Source organism: Aethalodelphis obliquidens, unplaced genomic scaffold, assembly GCF_003676395.1.
Source record: "Aethalodelphis obliquidens isolate GAN/ISIS:26980383/991018 unplaced genomic scaffold, ASM367639v1 scaffold79, whole genome shotgun sequence".
Lineage (NCBI taxonomy): Eukaryota > Metazoa > Chordata > Mammalia > Artiodactyla > Delphinidae > Aethalodelphis > Aethalodelphis obliquidens.
This window is the reverse complement of record NW_020838023.1, coordinates 932,252-955,416: the sequence shown is the minus strand read 5'-3', so window position 1 is coordinate 955,416 and position 23,165 is coordinate 932,252. Positions and strand designations below refer to the sequence as shown.

The following is a 23,165-nucleotide window of genomic DNA, read 5'->3' as shown; positions in this document are numbered from 1 at the left end:
ATAGATAATAAACATTGGCTCTTATTGAAGATAAAAAGTTTTTAATAATAATACATTCACATGTTTGAAAAAATGTTTTGGCAAAAACATCAAACAATTTTTGTTCCTTTAAATGAATCATTTTAGAAATAATGCCATTTGCAGGAATGTAGATGGACTTAGAGATGATCATACTAAGTGAAGTAAGTCAGAAAGAGAAAGACAAATACCATATGATACCACCTATATGTGGAATCTAAAATATGACACAAATGAACTTATCTATGAAACAGAAACAAACTCACAGACATAGAGAACAGACTTGTGGTTACCAAGGGGGAGGGTGGAAGAGGGACAGAGTGGCAGTTTGGGGTTTGCAGATCCAAATTATTATATATAGAATGGATAAACAACAAGGTCCCACTCTATAGCACAGAGAACTATATTCAGTATCCTGTGATAAACCATACTGGAAAAGGATATAAAAAGTATATATAATATATATATATATAAAACTGAATCACTTTTCTGTGCAGCAGAAATTAACACAACATTGTAAATCAACTATATTTCAATTAAAAATGCTAAACTAAATGAATCATTTCAGAAAAACCTTTTACTTCTGTATGCTTTTATTCTTTTATGTTGAAAAATAAGTTGTTGATGTAAAAATAATGGAAGTGTTTTGAATTATATCATAATCTCCCTCTCAGAAGAAGGTACCAGGTGATATGGACAAAATAGCAAATAATTTTTTTAGCCATTTTACTAAGAATGTTTTACAGATATAATTTCACTTTATTATCACAATAAATTATTATTCTTATTTTTATTTAGGGATTTTCTTTTTAGGAATTTTTAGTTTCATTTCACAGAAGACATTTAAGCTGTGAGTTAAAGAAGAATTCACGTATTATCACACAGCTAATTAATGGTTGGTGCCACGAAAATTGAAATAGTTCTGTGGTGGAGTTCCAAAGCACATTGCTCTAACCATATACCGTTAAATCTTGTTCACAGAACATTCTTAATGTCTCAATGTAAAATCTAGTTTTAATGACACCAATATTCAGTTTTGGTAATTTAATATGCATGATTTAAGCATTCATCATTTGAAAGTTACTTATATTATTATCACTAAATATTCTTAGCTATTGGTTTGGATTCCTGTCCTGAACCACAAACTCCTAGCAGTGGGAATAAAATTGGAGACAGATACATGGTTGGTGATGTAGTATCCTTTCAGTGTGATCAAGGCTATTCTCTTCAGGTAAGTCTATTTTAAACTTTTAGCTTTGACTTCCATTACCCTTTCAGAATATTTTAACAGACTAATCATTGATAATACACAGGTTATAAAACAATATTGATCTCAGGCTGCATAATTTAACATTAAATCAAAAGTTATTCAATTTGTCAGTGAGATATTCATGAGAGAAATTGCTGGAATGAATAAATTTGTTGTGTTTGCAAATAACCAAAAATGATTTTTGAATCAAAATAAATGTTCACTTTTCTCTCTGTTCACATTGGATGTGACCACTGAACGCCTGGATTTTCAGAATTTGAAATAAAAATGAAAGTGATACTTAAAGCATTAAATGAAACTTCCATGATAATAAATTCCCCGAATCAGTAAAAATCAACTACAAATAAGTATTGCTAAAAGTGTGGATTTGCAATGTATATTCTGACTTTACGTATTTATATTAATACTCTTTTGTAGGTGTTTTGGAAGGTCTCAATTTATGACCTCATAAAAATCTCCCTAAAGCATAGACCTATTAAGAAATTAAAAAAAAAATTGAGACAGAATTTCACATGTTAAGTAAATAAATTCCTTAGAGGAAAGAAAAGTAAAAATTAATAATTTATAGTCTTTAAACTTGTAACCCAAATTATTAGTCTCAGAAGTGAAATCAAGTTTTTCTGGACTTTAAAATTTAATATACCTCAGTTGACTTTTCAATTTTTTATGAAAGAATTTTATAATCATTTTTTAATCTATCTCACCTTGAATATTATTGCAATTTATTATAAATCACTATGTATATGGCCATTTCCTTCATATAATTATTGCAGTACCTTAGTAGAAAATGTTTTGGTAGAACAATGTTAAAACCACAGTTTTAATGTGATAAAGAGTCTTAATTTTTCTACCAAAAGCTTATTATTTTTTACATTTTATCACAAGTGTATATAATTACCTTTCTTGTTTTAAGTCACACTAATATTTCCAGTAATGTTGAAAAATATTAAAATGTAATATATTATTAAGTTTGTTTTCATAATTATCATTCACTATCCTATGTTATATTTACACTTTTAAAAATGTGTGCTGAACTGCATTGTCTTGTTTATATAGGGTCATTCTCATATTACATGCATGCCTGGGCCTGTGAGAAGATGGAATTACCCAATCCCAATTTGTTTGGGTAAGTTAAAGAACTATAAATCATTTATTAGCTGTATCAAATTTTAAAGGTACACCTTATGTATGTTGTTGTTCAAACATATAGTTTACCTTTTGTCAGGTTTTATGGAAATTATATTTTGAGATAAATGCTTCACATTTTTTTTCTTTTTTAATTTTAAAGTTTTACTTTTTTTTTGCCCCAAACTTTAATATCAATGGATGACTTAAAAATACAAATTGAGAAAAGTTATTAAGTTTTTTGATTCCCAGAGAGTTTTCTCAATATGATGTAGTAGAAGTACTCATAGATCAGGAAAATATACTATTGCTTACTATTGAGCCAAAATAGATAAGGAAGCTGGAGTCTACCAAAGGGAGCATGACACCCCATGAGATGTCTTCATTGGTAACAGGCAGTTGAGATATAGGGTGTATCAAAAGAACATTTGGGGCTTTGAAAGTATGGGCCCAAATTTTTGTCCTAATTTAATGCAGCTTCCAATTATTTCTATCCACCTTAATTTTTTTTCTCTTTTTCATTTCTGGTGTCTGTATGCAACCATTAATATACTGGGCTCTATAGAGTAGGAAAAAAAAAGTTTGAGGTATGGTCTCCATAATTAAAACATTTGTTTACCATTTAGAGTTGTAGAAATAAAAGAAATGAAATAAGAATAATTTAGTGTCAAATAAGACCATTGACTATGTGATAGAATTTAAGAAAGATGAGATTGGTATTGATTGAAGTCATTGGGAAATATATTCAGTCCATAAAATTTACAAAGAGTTTTGGATGATAGGTGTAATTAAGATAAATGAATGAAGAAGACTACCCTTTCTGAGTAGGAAAAAGGGCAAAAACAAAAGAATTGGTGTGACTTGTATACCCTACCATGTACAGTGAACAAACCTGTATTATATTAGTTTGCTTGGGCTGCCGTTAACACTACAGACTGGATGGCTTCAACAATGGGAATTTATTTTGTCACAGCTCTAGAAGCTAGAAGTTCAAGATCAAGGAGCTGGCAGGGTTGTTTTCTTCCGAGAGCTTCTTTCCTTGGCTTGTAGAAGACTATCTTCTCCCTACATCTTCACATAGTCTTTTCTCTGTGAAGGAGCTCTCCTATCTCTTTCTCTTCTTATAAGGACACCAACACAATTGAATTAGAGCTCCACCCTTATGACTTCGTTTAACCTTAATTACCTCCTTTAAAGAAGGTATCTCATTTCCAAATACAGTCGCATTTGGGAGTTAGGGCTTTAACATATGAATATTGGGGGGAGACACAATTCAGTCCATAATGCCTATGTACCACGGGTGCAATTTTTGTTGGAGAGTACTGGAAAATAATGTTTAAGAGTAAAGATGTGTTTAATTGGCAAAAGATATTAAAAGCATTCAGACTTTAGATTGGATGACATTTTTTGAATGATATATTTCTTCAGGTATTATCATTTATGCATATAATGCCAGTTATAAAATTGTATATATACATATAATACCTATTATAAAAATTTATATATACAGATAATGCCATTTATGTGTGTGTGTGTGTTATGTATGTGGGGTCTGTATGTGTGTGTATATCCAATTAAGTACAAAAATTGAGAATATAAAAGAGTACAAAGGACAAAATAATTACTATATATATTCTGCTGATACGAGAGCAGAGTTTTGGTCTTTTGTTCATTACTGTATCCCCAGTGCCAAGAACAGTTATTATCTTAAGTAGGCATCCAATAAATATGGTTTAATGAACAAATTAAAGTTTTGGGATTCTATAGTATGTATATTTTTTATAATGTTTTCCTTCTTGACATTCACTTAGAAGAATTTCCCATACCATAACATGTTTTTAAAAATTTGATTTTTAAAATGGCTTTATGGCACATAGCATAGTCTAATTTGTATAGTTACTCTCTTTTGTTAGCTTAGTTTTTTGTCTTTTTGATATACATTTATACACATTTGGTACACATTTACACATTTATACACATTTCTTTATTTATAAGTGTTTTTCATGTGCCTTCCTGTCGTTGCATATAACTACTTAAAAGCTTTAATATTTCCAAATTGCTTTCAGAAGGTTGTATCAATTTAAATACCACTCAATTATGATATGACAATTTCCATCTTGCTAAATTACTAGCACCAATTATTACTGTTAACAAATTGCTCAGTTTTTAGGTAAAATACTACATTTTGATTGCCTGTATTCCATTGTATATTGTTAACAAGGGAAGTACTAGATGGAAGTGATATTTTAATAAAATTAAACTGGAAAATTTACATTTTATTATATAGGATAAATTTGTATGAAACTGTATTAAACACTTATATTTTGATGTCCAATATATCTTCATTTGATTTTCAGCTAAGGTACAATAGCTGTGTATGACAAATGTATTATTCTGTTTGCTCACCTGTTGAATGGGATAGTAATGTCCACCTCATAGGCCCATCGTGAGAATTAAATGAGAGAATGCATAAAAGTATTTAGCACTGAACCTGAAATACACAGGGCATTCATAGCGGTAGTTATTATAGTGAAAATATGCAATAATTTAAGGATCCAATAATGGGGAAAAAGGAAGTGAACATTATAATGGAATATTTAATAACTCAAAGTTTATAATATATAGTAAAATGTAACAAGGCTTAAAGTGATTCACAGTATGATCTTATTTTCATTATATATGTAAACATATAAACACATATACGTGCATATGTATTTTTCTGCAGAGAAATAAAAGAATATAAAGGTCGACAGGCTATCTATGGGTAGTGGAATTCCAGAGCACTCTTATTTCTTTTGTATTCTTTTTTTTTTTGGTATTTTATAAATTTTGGACAGTAAACTTGTACTATATTTGATAGACAAAGTGTCTAAATTGACATCATGGCCATATCATAAGGAGAAACTGAAGGCAGGAGGCTGATTCAGAGAATGTCTTAAAACTCTAGTAATCAGGTATCAAGGTTACAGTCTCATGAACTGGAAAATAAACAGTCTGCCAGATATTTTGATGGAAGGAAAGAAAAGTCACTTGAGATTTTTACATAATAGAGACAAATCTGAAGGAAGAATCAAAGATGATTTTATCTCGGAGGACTATGCTATGGTTGTGTCCTTAAGAAAAACAGTATAATGGGCCTCAAAAAAGTCTACTGTGAAACTTCTGGTGAAACACAGCATTCTCTATCAAGGCCTAGGGGTGCATGAAATTGCAGAGTCTCTAAGAAAATAGACATGAGTACGGAGCTGAAGGCAGATGCACTTTTTGGATTTTTCTTCTCATCCTTTATGGTTTGTTATTCTTTCTCTTTCATTATCTGTTTACTTTTTATTCTTTCCTTCTTTCTTCTCTGATTTTGGGATTTACACTCTAGAAAGGTGGACCATGCAGAGGCCAGGATTTTCAGCTCATTTCTAAAGAGATGGAAAACAGCAGAATTAGAGGGGCAGTGAACAGCTCAAACACTTGAGATAGTGAAGGCAAGAAAGCAAAAGAGTCCTTGTGTTCTTTCACTCAAAATTCAGAATAAAGCAAAACAAACCTACAATTGCATTCTTGCCAGAAACTTAAAAGTACTTTTCATTGGCCAAAATATTTTCTCTACCACTCCCTAATTATCAGATTGTGTAATGAACATATGTGGGCAATCAAATTTTAGGAAAATGAATTGGTGAACATTAGTGGTTTATACATGTTGAAAATTGTTCTGGTTTAAAGATGGATGAACTGAGATTTGAGAAGGATGGAAAAATATAAAGGTGTATCTTTAGATCTCAATGGTAATTACAACTTCAAAAGAAAGGTTTATATGCACATTAACTACAAGGTTATATATATACCCTTAGTAAAATCTGCTTTATACATAATTTATTCAGTTCACATATTTAAACATAGCTGTCAAACTGGCTATTGATATCACATAGAACATTGATAAATTGTTCTACTGAATTTGCCTTTATGATATATAACCTGAAGTTTGATTATCTACCTGTTGCTATTCATAACAATAAATAAATGAATGAAATTGTAGGTAAGTGTATGGGTAAATTTCAAACTTGATGTGCATTCATGAAATTTGATTCTTCAACCCTCAATTGAGATGTGTATTTTAGTACTTCTATGATAAAATGATAAAAATGTATACTTAGAGGAAAGAATTAGCTTCTAAAATACAATTGACCTATTAATACATGTTAAATAGTTCTATCTAATCATGTAAAAGTTAAAACTTGGGTAATTATTTGTTCTTATAATTTATGGTTAGCTTATCAATTGTAAATCAGTATAATTCAGATTCTACAAAAAGCATACATTTATGCCTAAATTCTCAAACATGGGTTCATCTTTTTACTTGTTTTATACTTCCCTATTTTTTGTCCAGATTATTTTAGGATAAAGTGAGACAGTATCTGATGGTCTGTGAATCCCTTGCATATTACTGATAGAAACCAATATTTTTCTTAAAAATCTTCAGCCTCCTCACAAAAAGAGGAAAATGAATTCATTTATTGTGAAAATGAATCCCTCATCAATATAGTATGTTGCTGGCTTGATTTTACTATAAATTATATTATCTTTTGAATGAATCACAACATTTCTAGAAGTACTTCAGGATGAGAAATGTACTGCTTGCTGTGGAAAAGGATATGTGCTCCTTGTTTGATTGTATTCACTGCACATGAGCTACTCCTTTCTGTACAATAATTGATTTAGCTTGTATTTACTGCTGAGGAAAGAAATATGTTACCCTTTTATGCTCTTTTACAAAATGCCTTGTCAATTGATTATATTTGATTACTAGTACATGGTGAATGAGAGTTGACAATATTCAAATTTATACCAGTTTTAACTCAGACACTTGATTCAGACTTGAAAGAATTTCAGTCTGTTTTTAATACAATAAAGTACTTTGGCTTAAGTGGGACCTCTATTCTCTTGCAGCGCAGTGTGGTGGTTCTATGTCAGATTTCAGTGGTGTGATCCTCAGCCCTGGGTTTCCTGGAAACTACCCCAGCAGTTTAGATTGTACGTGGACAATCAAGCTGCCCATAGGTTTTGGTATGTATATTAAAAACACGTGAAAGAGTATTTTTATATTATTAATGCATCCTTACAAAGAAATAACAAAGTCTAATAAGAACTTATGAAATATTCACAAATTATAGTTTACTTTGGGATTATATACATTTCACTTGGAGTACTTGGATAATTGAAAGAATATGGGCATTTTAAAATTTCATACATAGATGATAAATAGATACAGTTTATGATACTTTCCAATCAATATGTACAGATATAGCCTGAGTTAGATGTGTGTGGCAATGATTAAGTTCAACATGATTTTCATGTATAATTGTTTCTGTAACTCTTTTCTACTTGTTGAAACCAAGCAGTACATAGATAAATTATTTTCTGGTAATCTATTGAATCCAGCTGCCATTGTAAATAAATAAGATTTACATTTGAAAAGTATTAGTACAATTTTTCTACTGTTAGATTTAAATACCTGTGTAGATGTAATACCTTTCTAATTCTAATATTACAATTGCCAGTGTTTGGATATATTGCATTATATATATATTACATTTAATAAATTATTTTCCCTCCTGTGTCACTAACGTATTCTTTTGCAGCTTTTTTATATCCCATTAGTCTGTAAATGCATAAATAGAAGTGTTAGATTGAGGATAGACTTATTCATTAAATCACAGAAGAATAAGATGAGTAGATACTCCTTGAAGTACAAACCTGGTGGATTTAGAGCAATTAAGATATTCTGTACTATCTCACTTATTGAGGACTAAATTTAGGTACCTCATTTACCCAAAAGCATCTATAGCCTCAGAATGAAAATTCATGTTGAAATGTTTTACATAAATTCACAGAAACTCATAGTTTTGACAATGCTGTACTGAGCATGTACACATTATACTCCAGGTATTGTGCTAGGTGCTAGGGATAAAATGCATAGTAAAACAGACTTTGTACCTTTTCCCAGTTAAGTTACAGTCACAATGAGGAGACAAATAGTCAAATATGTTATTGCAGTGAAGTATAATAAAGAGTACAGGATTGTACACAGGCATCCAGCCTAGTCCAGGAAATGCAAAAAAGGTTTATCAGAGGAAGTGATGTGTGAACTGTGGCTTTAAATATAAGTAAGAGTAAGCCCATAAAAGAGGGTCAGCTTGTGAGGAACAGGAAAGAAATTCTAGGTAAACAGACTGACACATGGAAAAATGCAGATAAGAAAGCTAAAGAAATTCAACAAACTTGAACACTATATGACTGGCCTGAGGTTTTGGGAGACCAGTAGGCCACTGAGAGAAGAATGCTGGGGGGCTTTCTAATGAGAATTATTCTGGCTACAACATGGGAATACCCTTAATTTGAAGTTGTAGTCAAATTCTATGCCCTTTGATTGAAAGAGAATAAATGAATAATAGATTTGAAACAGTATGGTTATCCTTATGTCTTTTACTAGCCACTTAAGAGGGCTCATCCCATGTCATTTATGGAGCTAAGTGAATTATTTTAAAATAAATTATTACGTGTATTTGCAATAGTGTCATTATGTCACCTTCAACTTAGCTCTTGCTAATACCTCATTGATTTTAAAAACCAAGTTTATTAAAAATTAAAAAGAATATGCATCTCTATTTTAGAAATGAAAACATGAGACCATTTCTGATTTGGTTACATTTAAATAATCCCACTGTTTTCTTTGAGTTTTGGCTAAATCAAATATTGCTTCTAATGTATTTGAATAGATAATTTATAAATGTTTAAAAGAAAATTGAATACACATCAACAGTTAAAGAAGTATTTTCTCTTGCCTGTGAAACAATTATGGACAACATAATTTGTGAAAAGGGGCTCAGGAAAATTTTAGAAAAATATGCACTTCTTGTAGCCTCACATATTAAGATAGTACATTCAAAGTTTTAAGAAGATTGTCTGATTGTCCAGGAATGTGTTTAATATTTTAAAGCATATTTTCAGTAATTCCCAAATTTATTTGTTCATGGAACTCTTTTTCAATGTAACAGCAAATTTCCATGGAACTCTTTTTCCAGGAACAAAATATGACTTCACTTGAGAACCTCACTAGTTATTAAGAGCAAGAGCTCAGGAGCCAGAATGTCTGCGTTTGAATTTCACCTCTTTTAGGATGTTGTGTAAACAGCATATTATTTAGCTTCTCTGTGCCTCAGTTTCCTCATTCTTGTAACTATGAGCATTAAATAAGTTAGTATGTATAAAAACTTAAAACAGTGCCTAGCAAAAAGAAAACACAATAAATGTCAGATTTTATTACTAACAATTTGCAGAATGGTAGTTGTGGGAAAAAAACCATCAAATTCAGTAAAAATCAAATATTAATTGAATTAAGGAAACATACCTCAATAAAGGTTTTATTTAATTTTTCTCCATCCCAGAGATATTTAACTACCTCATATTCTAGTTATGTTTATAAAGATATTAAGACTATTTTGTAATATGATAGCATATAGCAATAACCCCTAGATTTTATTGGGAATATTACATAAAATTTGGCTTTATCTTCTGATGAGAAAATACTAAAAGAGCACGCTGAAAATTACATGCTTAAAAATGATATTTTGGAGAAGCTAATTTATCCCCTGTATATGACTAATTTCTAACACAGTCGTGAAATCTGATTATGTTAATATATAAAACTTTGCAATCATATTTTGGCTTCAAATTGCCCTTTTACAAAATACAAATTATTGAGTGGCTTTTCATCTTTAAAAATTGGTTGATACAGTTTTAAATGGTATTAAAGAGCAAGAAAGCCACTTTCTTGATTAGTTTTGCTATGGTGACAATGTAGTAAAATGAGATTTTCCCATGTGACAAATAGTGGGCATTTGAGAACAGTATTCTGTTACTTTCAACTATAGCACAGCTAATTGCCCTGGGCAGACAGCAGACCCATGGCCCAGATCTTGAGAGTATGCCTCTCAACTTAAATGGAAACGTATCTTAAGCACATTAATGCGAGCATGTGTTTGTGTATATGTGTGCATTTAATTTGGTAAAAAACATAGAGTAGCATTATGTTTGTTTTTCTTCCTTAGGTGTGCATCTGCAGTTTGTAAATTTTTCTACAGAAACCATACATGATTATTTGGAAGTAAGAAGTGGATCTGCAGAAACTAGTACTGTTATTGGCCGACTCAGTGGTCCTCAAATATCATCTTCCCTATTTAGCACGACCCATGAAACCAGCTTGTATTTTCACAGTGACTATTCACAAAACAAACAAGGGTTCCACATTGTATACCAAGGTGAGAGGAATAATAAAAATATGAAAGCTTTTTAGCCTCCAAACAGCTATTAACGATCTAACTCTAAGCATTTTCTATATTGTGTTTTAGAAAAAAAAGGAACCTAAATCAAAGCAAGCTTCAGTTAGGTAGAGTTTTAAATAATGCTATTTTCAGTCAACTGTATAGGGGGAAATGATGTCTTTCTGAGGCCTTACAAATTCTAACCATGAAAAAAGGATTGAATTAATTTTAATACACAGTCAAATTAAGCAAGGCAAGGCAAGGCAGCCAAGCAAGGCATGGTGGATAGGCAAGATTTATCTCTGCTTTTATACTAGAATAAGTATATTGAAAAGATATATTGTGGTACTCATCTACTATATGTAAAGTTATTTTCTTTTACTTTATAATGAAAGAATAACATAACCTTCCTTGATACCATTCTATTGCTATGAGAATATAAAATAAATAATTTGACAATCATATTAGGCCTATTTCTAGTATAAAACTGCTGCATGACCTTGAGCATGATTTTCATCCCTTTGAAATAAACAGCTGGGAGACCTAGGCTTAAATGCTGATTCTCTACGTTCAGTCTTAAGTGGCCTAGGGCACAAGTCCATTTCTTCATTTTCATAATGGTGTTAGTAATAGTACCTCTCAGATAAGTTGTTTTGAACTTTATATGATAAAATGAATGTAAAATATTTATCGTGATGTATATCATTAGTAAATATTTAGTGCAGTTTAGCTATTTTTACTATACTATTTCAGATCTTAAAAGTCTAAGATTTAAAATTAAATATTTAAAGTTATGATATTTTACACAAACAGTGCAGTTCCAATGACTGTAATATTTAATCAAAATTAACTTAAACTTTGATTATGTATCTGCACTATTAAGGATTTAATGAGTATGTGATATTTTTGTTTTTTTAATTTTAAATTAAAAGTATTTTATTATAATTAAATTATAATATAATAATTATAATATTATTATTATATAATTAATTATATATATATAAATAAATTATTTTTTATTGAGGTATAGTTGATTTACGAGTATGTGATACTTTTGGATGTGAGCTCCACCAAAGCAGTCATCTTTGTGTTGTTCATTGATGTATCTCAAGTGCCTAGAAGAGTAAGAGCACAATAAATATTTGCTGAATAAAAGTATATACACAAAAGGAAATTTAAGAGTAGTTAAAATAGACATTGTAACATCCAACTACATGGGTCTAAAATGATTACAGTTTGTATTATGCTTGCATACATAATTTAAGAGCAGCATGTCACACATCATCCTTTACATAAAATAGGAATAATTTTTGTAACCTCTTGGTTCAAAATTAACCATGTTCCTAAGGAAACTAATTATTTCAAAAATTGTTGGGGAACTGACTGAGTTTCTTTTTTGCTGCTGGAGGACTCAGAGCTATCTATGTGGTCCTTCTCTAGCAAGTGCATAGGGCTTGATGAACCTGACTTCATCTTCTTTTCTATGCCGTCAAATTCCCTCAACCTCTCAGGGCAATATTCTTATTTGAATGAGGTAAAATTAGAATCTGAACTTTATTTTTTTTGTTGTTGTTATCTTTTTTTTTCGAACTTTATTAACTATATTTCTCAGGCAATGTGCCCTTGAAAAAACATTCACTATTTCCATAATAAAATCCTAAAAGATATAGCATTTGTTACTGTTATTGATATAATGCTGTATTAATATTATTGACATGTGCCACAATGTATTACAAGGATCACTAGATATTATTTGAGAATTACACTGAATTTTATATTATTTTCTTCACTAGTTCTTTATTCTATTTATTTTTTTAAATAGATCTTTATTGGAGTATAATTGCTTCACAATACTGTGTTAGTTTCTGTTGCACAACAAAGTGAATCAGCCATATGCATACACATGTCGTCATATCCCCTCCCTCTTGAGGTTCCCTCCCATCTTCGCTATCCCACTCCTCTAGGTCATCGCAAAGCACCGAGCTGATCTCCCTGTGCTATGCTGCTGCTTCCCACCAACCAACTATTTTACATTCGGTAGTGTATATATGTGGATGCTACTCTCACTTTGCCCCAGCTTCCCCCTCCCACCCCATGTCCTCAAGTCCATTCTCTATGTCTACTTCTTTATTCTTGCCCTGCAACTAGGTTCATCAGTACCATTTCTTTTTTTTTTAGATTCCATATATATGCGTTAGCATACAGTATTTGTTTTTCTCTTTCTGACTTACTTCACTCTGTATGACAGTCTCTAGATCCATCCACCTCACTACAAATAGCTCAATTTCATTCCTTTTTATGGCTGAGTAATATTCCATTGTAAATATGTGCCACATGTTCTTTTTTTTTTTTTTTTTTTAACATCTTTATTGGAGTATAATTGCTTTACAATGGTATGTTAGTTTCAGCTTCACAACAAAATGAATCAGTTATATATATACATATATTCCCATATCTCTTCCCGCTTGCGTCTCCCTCCCTCCCACCCTCCCTATCCCACCCCTCCAGGCGGTCACAAAGCACCGAGCTGATCTCCCTGTGCTATGCGGCTGCTTCCCACTAGCTATCTACCTTACGTTTGGTAGTGTATATATGTCCATGCCTCTTTATCGCTTTGTCACCGTTTACACTTCCCCCTCCGCATAGCCTCAAGTCCATTCTCTAGTAAGTCTGTGTCTTTATTCCTGTTTCACCCCTAGGTTTTTCATGACATTTTTGTTTTTAAATTCCATATATATGTGTTAGCATACGGTATTTGTCTCTCTCTTTCTGACTTACTTCACTCTGTATGACAGACTCTAGGTCTATCCACCTCATTACAAATAGCTCAATTTCGTCTCTTTTTATGGCTGAGTAATATTCCATTGTATATATGTGCCACATCTTCTTTATCCATTCATCCGATGATGGACACTTAGGTTGTTTCCATCTCTGGGCTATTGTAAATAGAGCTGCAATGAACATTTTGGTACATGACTCTTTTTGAATTATGGTTTTCTCAGGGTATATGCCCAGTAGTGGGATTGCTGGGTCATATGGTAGTTCTATTTGTAGCTTTTTAAGGAACCTCCATACTGTTCTCCACAGTGGCTGTATCAATTTACATTCCCACCAACAGTGTAAGTTGATTAATCTGTCGATGGACACTTAGGTTGGTTCCATGTCCTGGCTATTGTAAATAGTGCTGCAAAGAACATTGTGGTATATGTCTCTTTTTGAATTATGGTTTTCTCAGGGTGTATTATATGCCCAGTAGTGGGATTTCTGGGTCATATGGTAGTTCTAATTTTAGTTTTTTAAGGAACCTCCATACTGTTTTCCATAGTGGTTATATCAAGTTACATTCCCACCAACAGTGCAGGAGGGTTCCCTTTTCTCCACACCCTTTCCAGCATTTATTGTTTCTAGATTTTTTGATCATGGCCATTCTGACTGGCATGAGGTGATACCTCATTGTAGTTTTGATTTGCATTTCTCTAGTAATTAGTGATGTTGAGCATCTTTTCATGTGCCTCTTGGCCATCTGTATGTCTTCCTTGGTGAAATGTCTTTTTGGGTCTTCCGCCCAATTTTTCAGTGGATTGTTTGTTTTTTTCATATGGAGCTCCATGAGCTATTTGTATATTTTGGAGAATGATCCTTTGTTGTTTTATTTGCAAGTATTTTCTCAGATTCTGAGGGTTGTCTTTTTGTCTTGTTTATGGTTTCCTTTGCTGTGCAAAAGCTTTTAAGTTGAATAAAGTCCCATTTGTTTATTTTTGTTTTTATTTCCATTACTCTAGGAGGTGGGTAAAAAAAATATTGCTCTGTTTTATGTCAAAGTGTGTTTTTCCTGTGTTTTCCTCTAAGAGTTTTATAGTGTCTGGTCTTACATTTAAGTGTTTAATCCATTTGTAGTTTATTTTTGTGTATGGTGTTAGGGAGTGTTCTAATTTCATTCTTTTACGTGTAGCTCTCCAGTTTTCCCAGAACCACTTATTGAAGAGGCTGTCTTTTCTCCATTGTATATTCTTGCCTCCTTTGTCATAAATTAGGTGATTGTATGTGCATACGTTTATCTCTGGGCATTCTATCCTGTACCATTGATCTATATTTCTGTTTTTGTGCCAGTACCATACTGTCTTGATTACTGTAGCTTTCTGGTGTATTTTGAAGTTGGGGAGCCTGATTCCTCAAGCTGTTTTTCTTTCTCAAGATTGCTTTAACTATTCAGGGTCTTTTGTGTTTCCATATGAATTGTAAAATTTTTTGTTCTAAATCTTTGAAGAGTGCCATTGGTAGTTTGATAGGGATGGCATTGAATCTGTAGATTGTTTTGGGTAGTATAGTCATTTTCACAATATTGATTCTTCCAATCCAAGAACATGGTATATTTCTCCATCTGTTTATGTCATATTTGATTTCTTTCTTCAGTGTTTTATAGGTTTCTGAGTACAAGTCTTTTGCCTCCTTAGGCAGGTTTATTCCAAGGTATTCTATTCTTTTTGTTGCAATGGTAAATGGAAGTTTTTCCTTAATTTCTCTTTCTGATTTTTCATTATTGGTGTATAGGAATGCCAGAGGTTTGTTTGCATTAATTTTGAATACTGCAACCTTACCAAATTCATTGATTAGTTCTAGTAGTTTTCTGGTGGCATATTCAGGATTTTCTATGTACAGTATCATGTCATCAGCAAACAGTGACTGTTTTACCTGTTCTTTTCCAATTTATATTCCTTTTATTTCTTTTTCTTCTCTGATTGCTGTGGCTAGGACTTCCAAAGCTATGTTGAATAAGAGTGGTGAGACTGGACATCCTTGTCTTGTTCCTGATCTTAGTGGAAATGCTTTCAGTTTTTCACCATTGAGTATGATGTTTGCTGTGGGTTTGTCATATATGGCCTTTATTATGTTGAGGTAGGTTCCCTCTATGCCCATTTTCTGGAGAGTTTTTATCACAAATCAGTGTTGAATTTTTTCAGAAGCCTTTTCTGCATCTATTGAGATGGTCATATAGTTTTTATTCCTTAATTTGTTAATGTGGTGTATCACATTGATTAATTTGCATATACAGAATAATCCTTGCATCCCTGGTATAAATCCCACTTGATCGTAGTGTATGATTGTTGTTGGATTCTGTTTGCTGTATTTTGTTCAGGATTTTTGCATCTCTGTTCATCAGTGATATTGGTCTATAATTTTCTTTTTTTGTGATATCTTTTTCTAGTTTTGGTATCAGTGGAATGGTGGCTTCATAGAATGAATTTGGGAGTGTTTCTCCCTCTGAAATTTTTTGGAAGAGTTTGAGAAGGATCAATGTTAACTCTTCTCTACATATTTGATAGAATTCACCTGTGAAGCCATCTGGTCCTGGGCTTTTGTTTGTTGAAAGATTTTTAATTATGGTTTCAATTTCATTACTTGTGATAGGTCTGTTTATATTTTCTAATTCTTCCTGGTTCAATCTTGGAAAATTGTCCATTTCTTTGTGGTTGTCCATTTTTTTGGCATATAGTTTTTTATAGGAGTCTCTTATAATGCTTTGTATATCTGCAGTGTCAGTTGTGATTTCTCCTTTTTCATTTCTATTTTTATTGATTTGCATCTTCTCCCTTTTTTTCTTGATGACTCTGGCTAAGGGTTTATCAATTTTGTTTATCTTCTCAAAGAACCAACTTTTAGTTTTATTGATCTTTGCTATTGCTTTCTTCATTTCTATTTAATTTATTTCTGCTCAGATCTTTATGATTTCTTTCCTTCTACTGACTTTGGGTTTTCTTTGTTCTTCTGTCTCTAGTTGTTTTAAATTTGGGGTAGGTTGTTTATTCGATATTTTTCTTGTTTCTTGAGGTGAGATTGAATTGCTATAAACTTCCCTCTTAGAACTGCTTTGCTGATTCCCATAGGTTTTGGGTCATCATGTTTTCGTTGTGATTTGTTTCCATGTATTTTTAATTTCTTCTTTGATTCTTCAGTGATCTCTTGGTTATTTAGTAGCTCACTGTTTAACCTCCATGTATTTGTGTTTTTTACCATCTTTTTTCCTGTAATTGATTTCCAATCCCATAGTGTTTTGGTCAGAAAAGATGCTTGATACGATTTCAGTTTTCTTAAATTTTCTGAGGCTTGATTTGTGACCCAAGATGTGATCTATCCGGGAGATTGTTTCATGTGCACTTGAGAAGAAAGTGTATTCTGTTGTTTTTGGATGGAATGTCCTATAAATATCAATTAAGTCCATCTTGTTTAATATGTCATTTAAAGCTTGTGTTTCCTTATTTATTTTCTCTTTGGATGATCTGTCCATTGGTGTAAGTGGGGTTTGCAAGTCCCTTACTATTATTGTGTTACCGTCGATTTCTCCTTTCATGGTTGTTTACATTTGCCTTATTTATTGAAGTCTCCTATGTTGGATGCATAAACATTTATAATTGTTATATTTTCTTCTTGGATTGATCCTTTGATCATTATGTAGTGTCCCTCCTTATCTCTTGTAACAGTCTTTATTTTAAAGTCTATTTTATCTGATACAAATATTGCTACTACACCTTTCTTTTGATTTCCATTTGCATGGAATATCTTTTTCCATCCCCTCACTTTCAGTCTGTATGTTTCCCTAGGTCTGAAGTGGGTCTCTTGTAGACAGCATATATATGGGTCTTGTTTTCGTATCCATTCAGCCAGTCTATGTCTTTTGGTTGGGGCATTTAATCCATTTACATTCAAGGTTATTATCGATATGTATGTTCCTATTACCATTTTCTTAATTGCTTTGGGTTTGTTTTTGTGGGTCTTTTTCTTTACTTGTGTTTCCCACCTAGAGAAGTTTCTTTAGCATTTGTTATAAAGCTGGGTTGGTGGTGCTGAATTCTCTTAGCTTTTGCTTGTCTGTAAAGCTTTTGACTTCTCCATAGAATCTGAATGAGATCCTTGCTGGGTAGAGTAATCTCGGTTGTAGGTTTTTCTCTTTCATCACTTTATATCCTTCCACTCCCTTCTGGCCTGCAGAGTTCCTGCTGAAAACTCAGCTGATAACCTTATGGGGATTCCTTTGTATGTTATTTTTTGTTTTTCCCTTGCTGCTTTTAATATTTTTTCTTTGAACTTAATTTTTGTTAGTTTGATTAATATGTGTCTTGGTATGTTTTTCCTAGGGTTTATCCTGTATGGGACTCTCTGTGCTTCCTGGACTTGGGTGACTATTTCCTTTCCCATGTTAGGAACGTTTTAGATTATAATCTCTTCAAATATTTCCTCAGACCCTTTATTTTCCTCTTCTTCTTGTGGTACCCCTATATTCGAATATTGGTGCGTTCAGTGTTGTCCCAGAAGTCTCGGAGATTGTCTTCAATTCTTTTCATTCTTTTTTTCTTCATTCTGCTCATCAGGAATTATTTCCACCATTTTGTCTTCCAGCTCATTTATTCGTTCTTCTGCCTCAGTTTTTCTGTTATTGATTCCTTCTACTGTATTTTTCATTTCAGTTATTGTGTTGTTAATCTCTGTTCATTTGTTCTTTAGGTCTTCTAGATCTTTGTTAAACATTTCTTTTATTTTCTCAATCTGTGCCTCCAGTCTACTTCTGAGATTCTGGATCATCTTCACTATCATTACTCTTAATTCTTTTTCACGTGGATTGCCTATTTCCTCTTCATTTATTTGGTCTTGTAGGTTTTTACCTTGCTCCTTCATCTATGACATATTTTTTTGCTGTCTCTTTTTTCTTTTTTCTTTTTTTATGAGTGGCATTGTGTTCCTGTTTTACTGGTTGTTTGGCCTGAGTCTTCCAACACTGCAGTTTGTAGGCTATTGGGTAGAGCTGGGTCTTGGTGCTGAGATGAGGAACTCAATGAGACCTCACTTTGATGAATATTTCCTGGCGTCTGAGGTTCTCTGTTAGTCCAGCAGTTCAGACTCGGAGTTCCTGCTGCAGGAGCTTTGGCATGACCCCAGCTCATGGACCAAGATCCTGCAAGCTGCATGGGGTGGCAAAAAAAAAAAGAGAGAACAATAACAAAATAAAAAATAAAATTAGACTAGGAAACTAACAGATGTTTTAGAATGAATATAAAAATAAAAATATAGATGAATCAACATCCAGAATGTACATCAGTACCACAATAGTAAAAAAGAGGAGGAGGGAAAAGAAAGAAAAAAAAGGCAGAGGGGAAGGTCTTGGCTGTGCAGGGTGGGGCCTAAGCAAGGGCAAGGTTTGGGCGGTGGGTGGGCCTATGCTTAGGACCCACAGGGCTGGATAGGCCCTGGGAGCAGTGGGGGGTGAGGCTTAGGCTCAAGGAACAGAAGGGACCCAGATGTGCCACCCACTTCTGGTCTCAGAGGACAGGGAACCTCACCTGAGAGCCCAGCAGGCTTCCCGGGCTCAAGTGGGCAGGGCAAATGCCCTCCTCTCCTCTGTTGCTCCTCCAGTCTAGGAGGGACCCTCCTGCCTGCCTCTCCTGATCTCCCCAGCCACCCTCCTATACCCCCAGGACAAATGTGGCCAGGGGGGTGGGGGCGATGGCTGTGGAGGGCAGGGGACCAGCCTGGGAGCTCAGCAGGCTCCCTGGGCCAAGTGGGTGGGGTAATTGCCCTCCATCCCTCTTCCATTCTTCCTGGAGGGCCCCTCCTGCCTGCCTCTCGTGCTCTCCACTCAGCCTCCTTCCTATGTCCCCAAGGACCAACACAACCTGGAGGGGGCTTTGGAGGGCTGAGGATGGGCCTGAGAGCTCAGCAGGCTCCCTGGGCCCGAGTGGGTGGGGCAATCGCCCTCTGCTCCTCTCCCACTCCTCCTGGATGGCTCCTCCTGCCTTCTTCTACTGATGTCCCCAGCCTCCCTCCTATGCCCCCAAGGACCCACGTGGCCTGGAGGGGGCTTTAGAGGGGGGGTACCGGCTTGGATGCTCAACAGGCTCCCCAGCCTGAGTGGGCCAGGCGATCGCCCACTGCTCCTCTCCCACCCTTCCCAGAGAGTCCTCCCGCCTGCTTCCTCTGATCTCCCTGGCCTCAGGGGTGCCAATCCTGTCTGGCCTCCACTTCTCCCCCCTCAGTCCCCCCATGTCCTATTGGTTCACTTGGGGGTTGCTCCTATCTCCTTGGGCCTCAGAGTCCCCCATCAGCAGCAGGCAGGCACCCTAGTTGTGGGGAGATGCTAACTCCGCATCTTCCCACACAGCCATCTTGATTGACACAAGTACGCTGAATTTTAAAACTGTATCTTTTACTGAATTTATATCGTTGAGCTAATGACTTTTTTTGAGATATAGGTTAATTGATACAGATTCACAGAAGCAATGTTATTTTTAGATGATTTTGCGATTAGACCTTAAAAACATTCTGAATTTTGGAAAAATGCATAGTATACAATTAAGTGTACCCTTCTACTAAAGAACTTGGTTCCGAAGCTAACGTTATTACTGGCAACGTTATTGGGTTTGTTAAGCCCTGTATTATATATGATATTAGGATGGGAACTTTCTCCTGAACATTTAAAATCTATTTCTTATTCATCCTTATTAAACTAAATAGCATAGAAAGGTGAAATGTTATATAAAATATCACAGGATCATACATTTGTCTATGAATCTTACCCTATTCAAGATTATCTAGCTAACTAAACGTATCGTGATCATTTCACAATACATCTAAATCAAATCATTTTATTGTATACCTTAAATTCATGCAGTGCTATATCTCAGTTATATTTCAATAAAACTGGAAAAAAATTATCTTTTACATGTGAGTGAAAATTGAAAGTGTTTGTTTCATAGAATAATATATCCCAACTCCTAATGATCAAATGATATACGTTTGTCTTCAATTGACATGATTCTTTTGGTTTTGATATATTTTGTTTGTGGAATATTAATTCAAATGAAAAAAATTAGAATAAAAGCACTAAATATCTTAAAAAGACTGTTAATTAATTCTGAAACCTTTAATTTAAAAATTAGAGTAATATTTTAATAAGCAACTTATGGTAGCTTATTCAGCTTTAAATATAAGTTTTTGATTTGGGGAATTTAGAATTTAATGGTCTCAACGTTAATTTTCTCAATTTTGTGGTTACATAGAAGTATCCTTTTCTTTATGAAATAGCAGTGATGGGTCAACTTATTCTCAACTAATTTGGAAAGAAAAAAGTGTGTTCACACCTACATATATACATATATATATATGTATATATATATATGTATATATAGGGGGGGGGGGGGGGGGGGAGGAAGAGAGAATGATGAAGAAAATGTGTCAGAGTTAACAATTGGAAAACGTGGCTGAAGGCATACTGGAGTTCTTACTAATCTTAGAACCTTTGTGTAACTTTGGAATTACTAAAAAATAAAAACAGTTTTTTATAAAAGGAATTTAATGGTCAGTAGCAAAGTAGTCTCTGCTGGTAATTTAAATTTTATTAATTATAATATGATTTTGAACTTCTTAAAAATAAAGTCTCAAATATTAATACTATACGAGTATATGTACTGTTTATAGGTTCAAGATTTATTCAGCAATGTTTATTAAGGACCTACTATGTGAAAGGCAATAAGCAAGGCTTTTAAGATACAATGATAAAAAAACAGGAACTTTGATCTCATGCAGAATGTAGAACAAGAGTAGTATGAACAAATAAACAGTTACACTATAGTGCCGAAAATATCATGATAACTGAAGTGCAAAATTTATATTAGAAGGAAATTTGTTTCCTAATACTTTATATTGTTAAATAACTTCTTTGGAGAAACTCAATAGAGAGATAGTGTGGTTTGTTTCTTTTAGAGGAAAAATTAGCTAAAAAAAGGTTAAAAAAGGCTCAGAATTAGGCTTACACATATACTTATTTTATTTTATGTACATACAATGAACCAGGAAGCAGTTGCATTATAGGTAAAGGGATCAGAATATGTTTGATTAAAATTATGGCTATAGGGTAATTTACATTTTCACTAAAACTTATAATTTAGATAGATTTCATAAGTGGGAGAAAAAACAATGCATCTTAATAAATTGTACTAAAAATTTAATATGAAAATTATACATAAGAAATTCATATCATGCACTGACATCATTTATTATAAAACTGAATTACTATTTATAATCAACTGCAAGCAGCTCTACATCTATTTTGCAGGTTGTAAATAATACTCTTTGGTCTTTCAAAATTCAAAAAGGAAAAACTTTCTTTTTACCTTTTCCAGCCTATCAGTTGCAAAGCTGTCCTGATCCACGCCCATTTCGAAATGGTTTTGTAATCGGCAATGATTTTACTGTGGGGCAAACCATTTCATTTGAATGTTTCCCTGGTTACACGTTGATTGGAAATTCAGCTCTCACTTGCCTTCATGGAGTGAGTCGCAATTGGAATCATCCACTTCCAAGGTGTGAAGGTATGCTTCTAAATTGAAGCTGTCTTTTAGGTGATATCATCTATGTTTAATAATTCTTGATTTGGTACTCTTTTCTTGTTTGTTTTCCTCTTCAAATAGCATGCTAAATATACAGTTTTTCTTTTAGTTGTAGAATTATAGTTAGTACCCAGATCAAAGGCCTAAGTCTTCATAATGAATAACTGGTTTTGTCATTATTGGCAGGAGACTTAACCTTCTTCACTGGATGCGAAAGTAAAGTTTGTTAACACTTCAGAGCTTCTTCTGTGTGATGTTTGTGTGAGTGCATCTGTGTTTGTTTAGTAATCATTCATATATAAACCAGTAACCCAGATACTACTACTGAATTTGGGCTCATTTCTTCTAAAGAAAAAAAAAACCCTTATAAATAAAAATGGCTTGAACCTCTTTATAAGGCCTTATATTTATACATGATATAAGACAAAAGTTGAACAGTGTATATATGGATAAAGTATTTGAAAGAAGAGAAAACAGTGCAATTTACTAATCTAGTGATAGTGAATAACTATGTAGAACACCTCATGCTGAAAAATAAATAAAAGCTCACTGTTTGATTCATGGTTTCCAGCTTCATTTTACATACCTTAACTGTGGTAAAAACATAACACAGATGTCTTTTATACTGTTTAAGAGGTATGAAATGTTTACCTTTTTCTTTATAATCAGTTTATTGCGATTCTACTTAAATATTTTGTTTTGTGTTTTTTTCTGTAGCTCTTTGCGGAGGGAATATAACTGCAATGAATGGCACCATTTACTCTCCTGGATATCCTGATGAATACCCAAACTTTCAAGACTGTTTTTGGCTTGTAAAAGTACCCCCTGGGAATGGAATCTACATCAATTTTACTGTTCTTCAAACAGAACCAATCTATGATTTCATTACTGTATGGTAAGCCAAGACCATTGTTATTGATTGATTCAACTGTATGTAGCAGTGAAACAAGGAAGGAATGAAAATATATCACAGTCCTCTGTACAAATTGCCATCTGATGTTTGAATTGGTGTAACTGAGGGTGACAGTGTGTGTTTTGGAGAATGAGACAAACAAGAGA

At 33.4% G+C, this 23,165-nt stretch overlaps 1 protein-coding gene across 3 annotated transcripts in view; it reads left to right on the top strand.

Annotated features, from left to right (window-relative positions):
- Nucleotides 1–23,165, top strand: part of CSMD3 (CUB and Sushi multiple domains 3) — a 1,084,122-nt gene that overhangs the window by 954,523 nt on the left and 106,434 nt on the right. For all 3 annotated transcript variants that reach the window (XM_027092553.1, XM_027092552.1, XM_027092550.1), the window contains 6 exons: nt 1,131–1,249; nt 2,345–2,414; nt 7,355–7,471; nt 10,516–10,725; nt 21,900–22,088; nt 22,824–23,001. In XM_027092553.1, the coding sequence (XP_026948354.1) occupies nt 1,131–1,249; nt 2,345–2,414; nt 7,355–7,471; nt 10,516–10,725; nt 21,900–22,088; nt 22,824–23,001 (883 nt within the window). The remainder of the gene's footprint in view (nt 1–1,130; nt 1,250–2,344; nt 2,415–7,354; nt 7,472–10,515; nt 10,726–21,899; nt 22,089–22,823; nt 23,002–23,165) is intronic.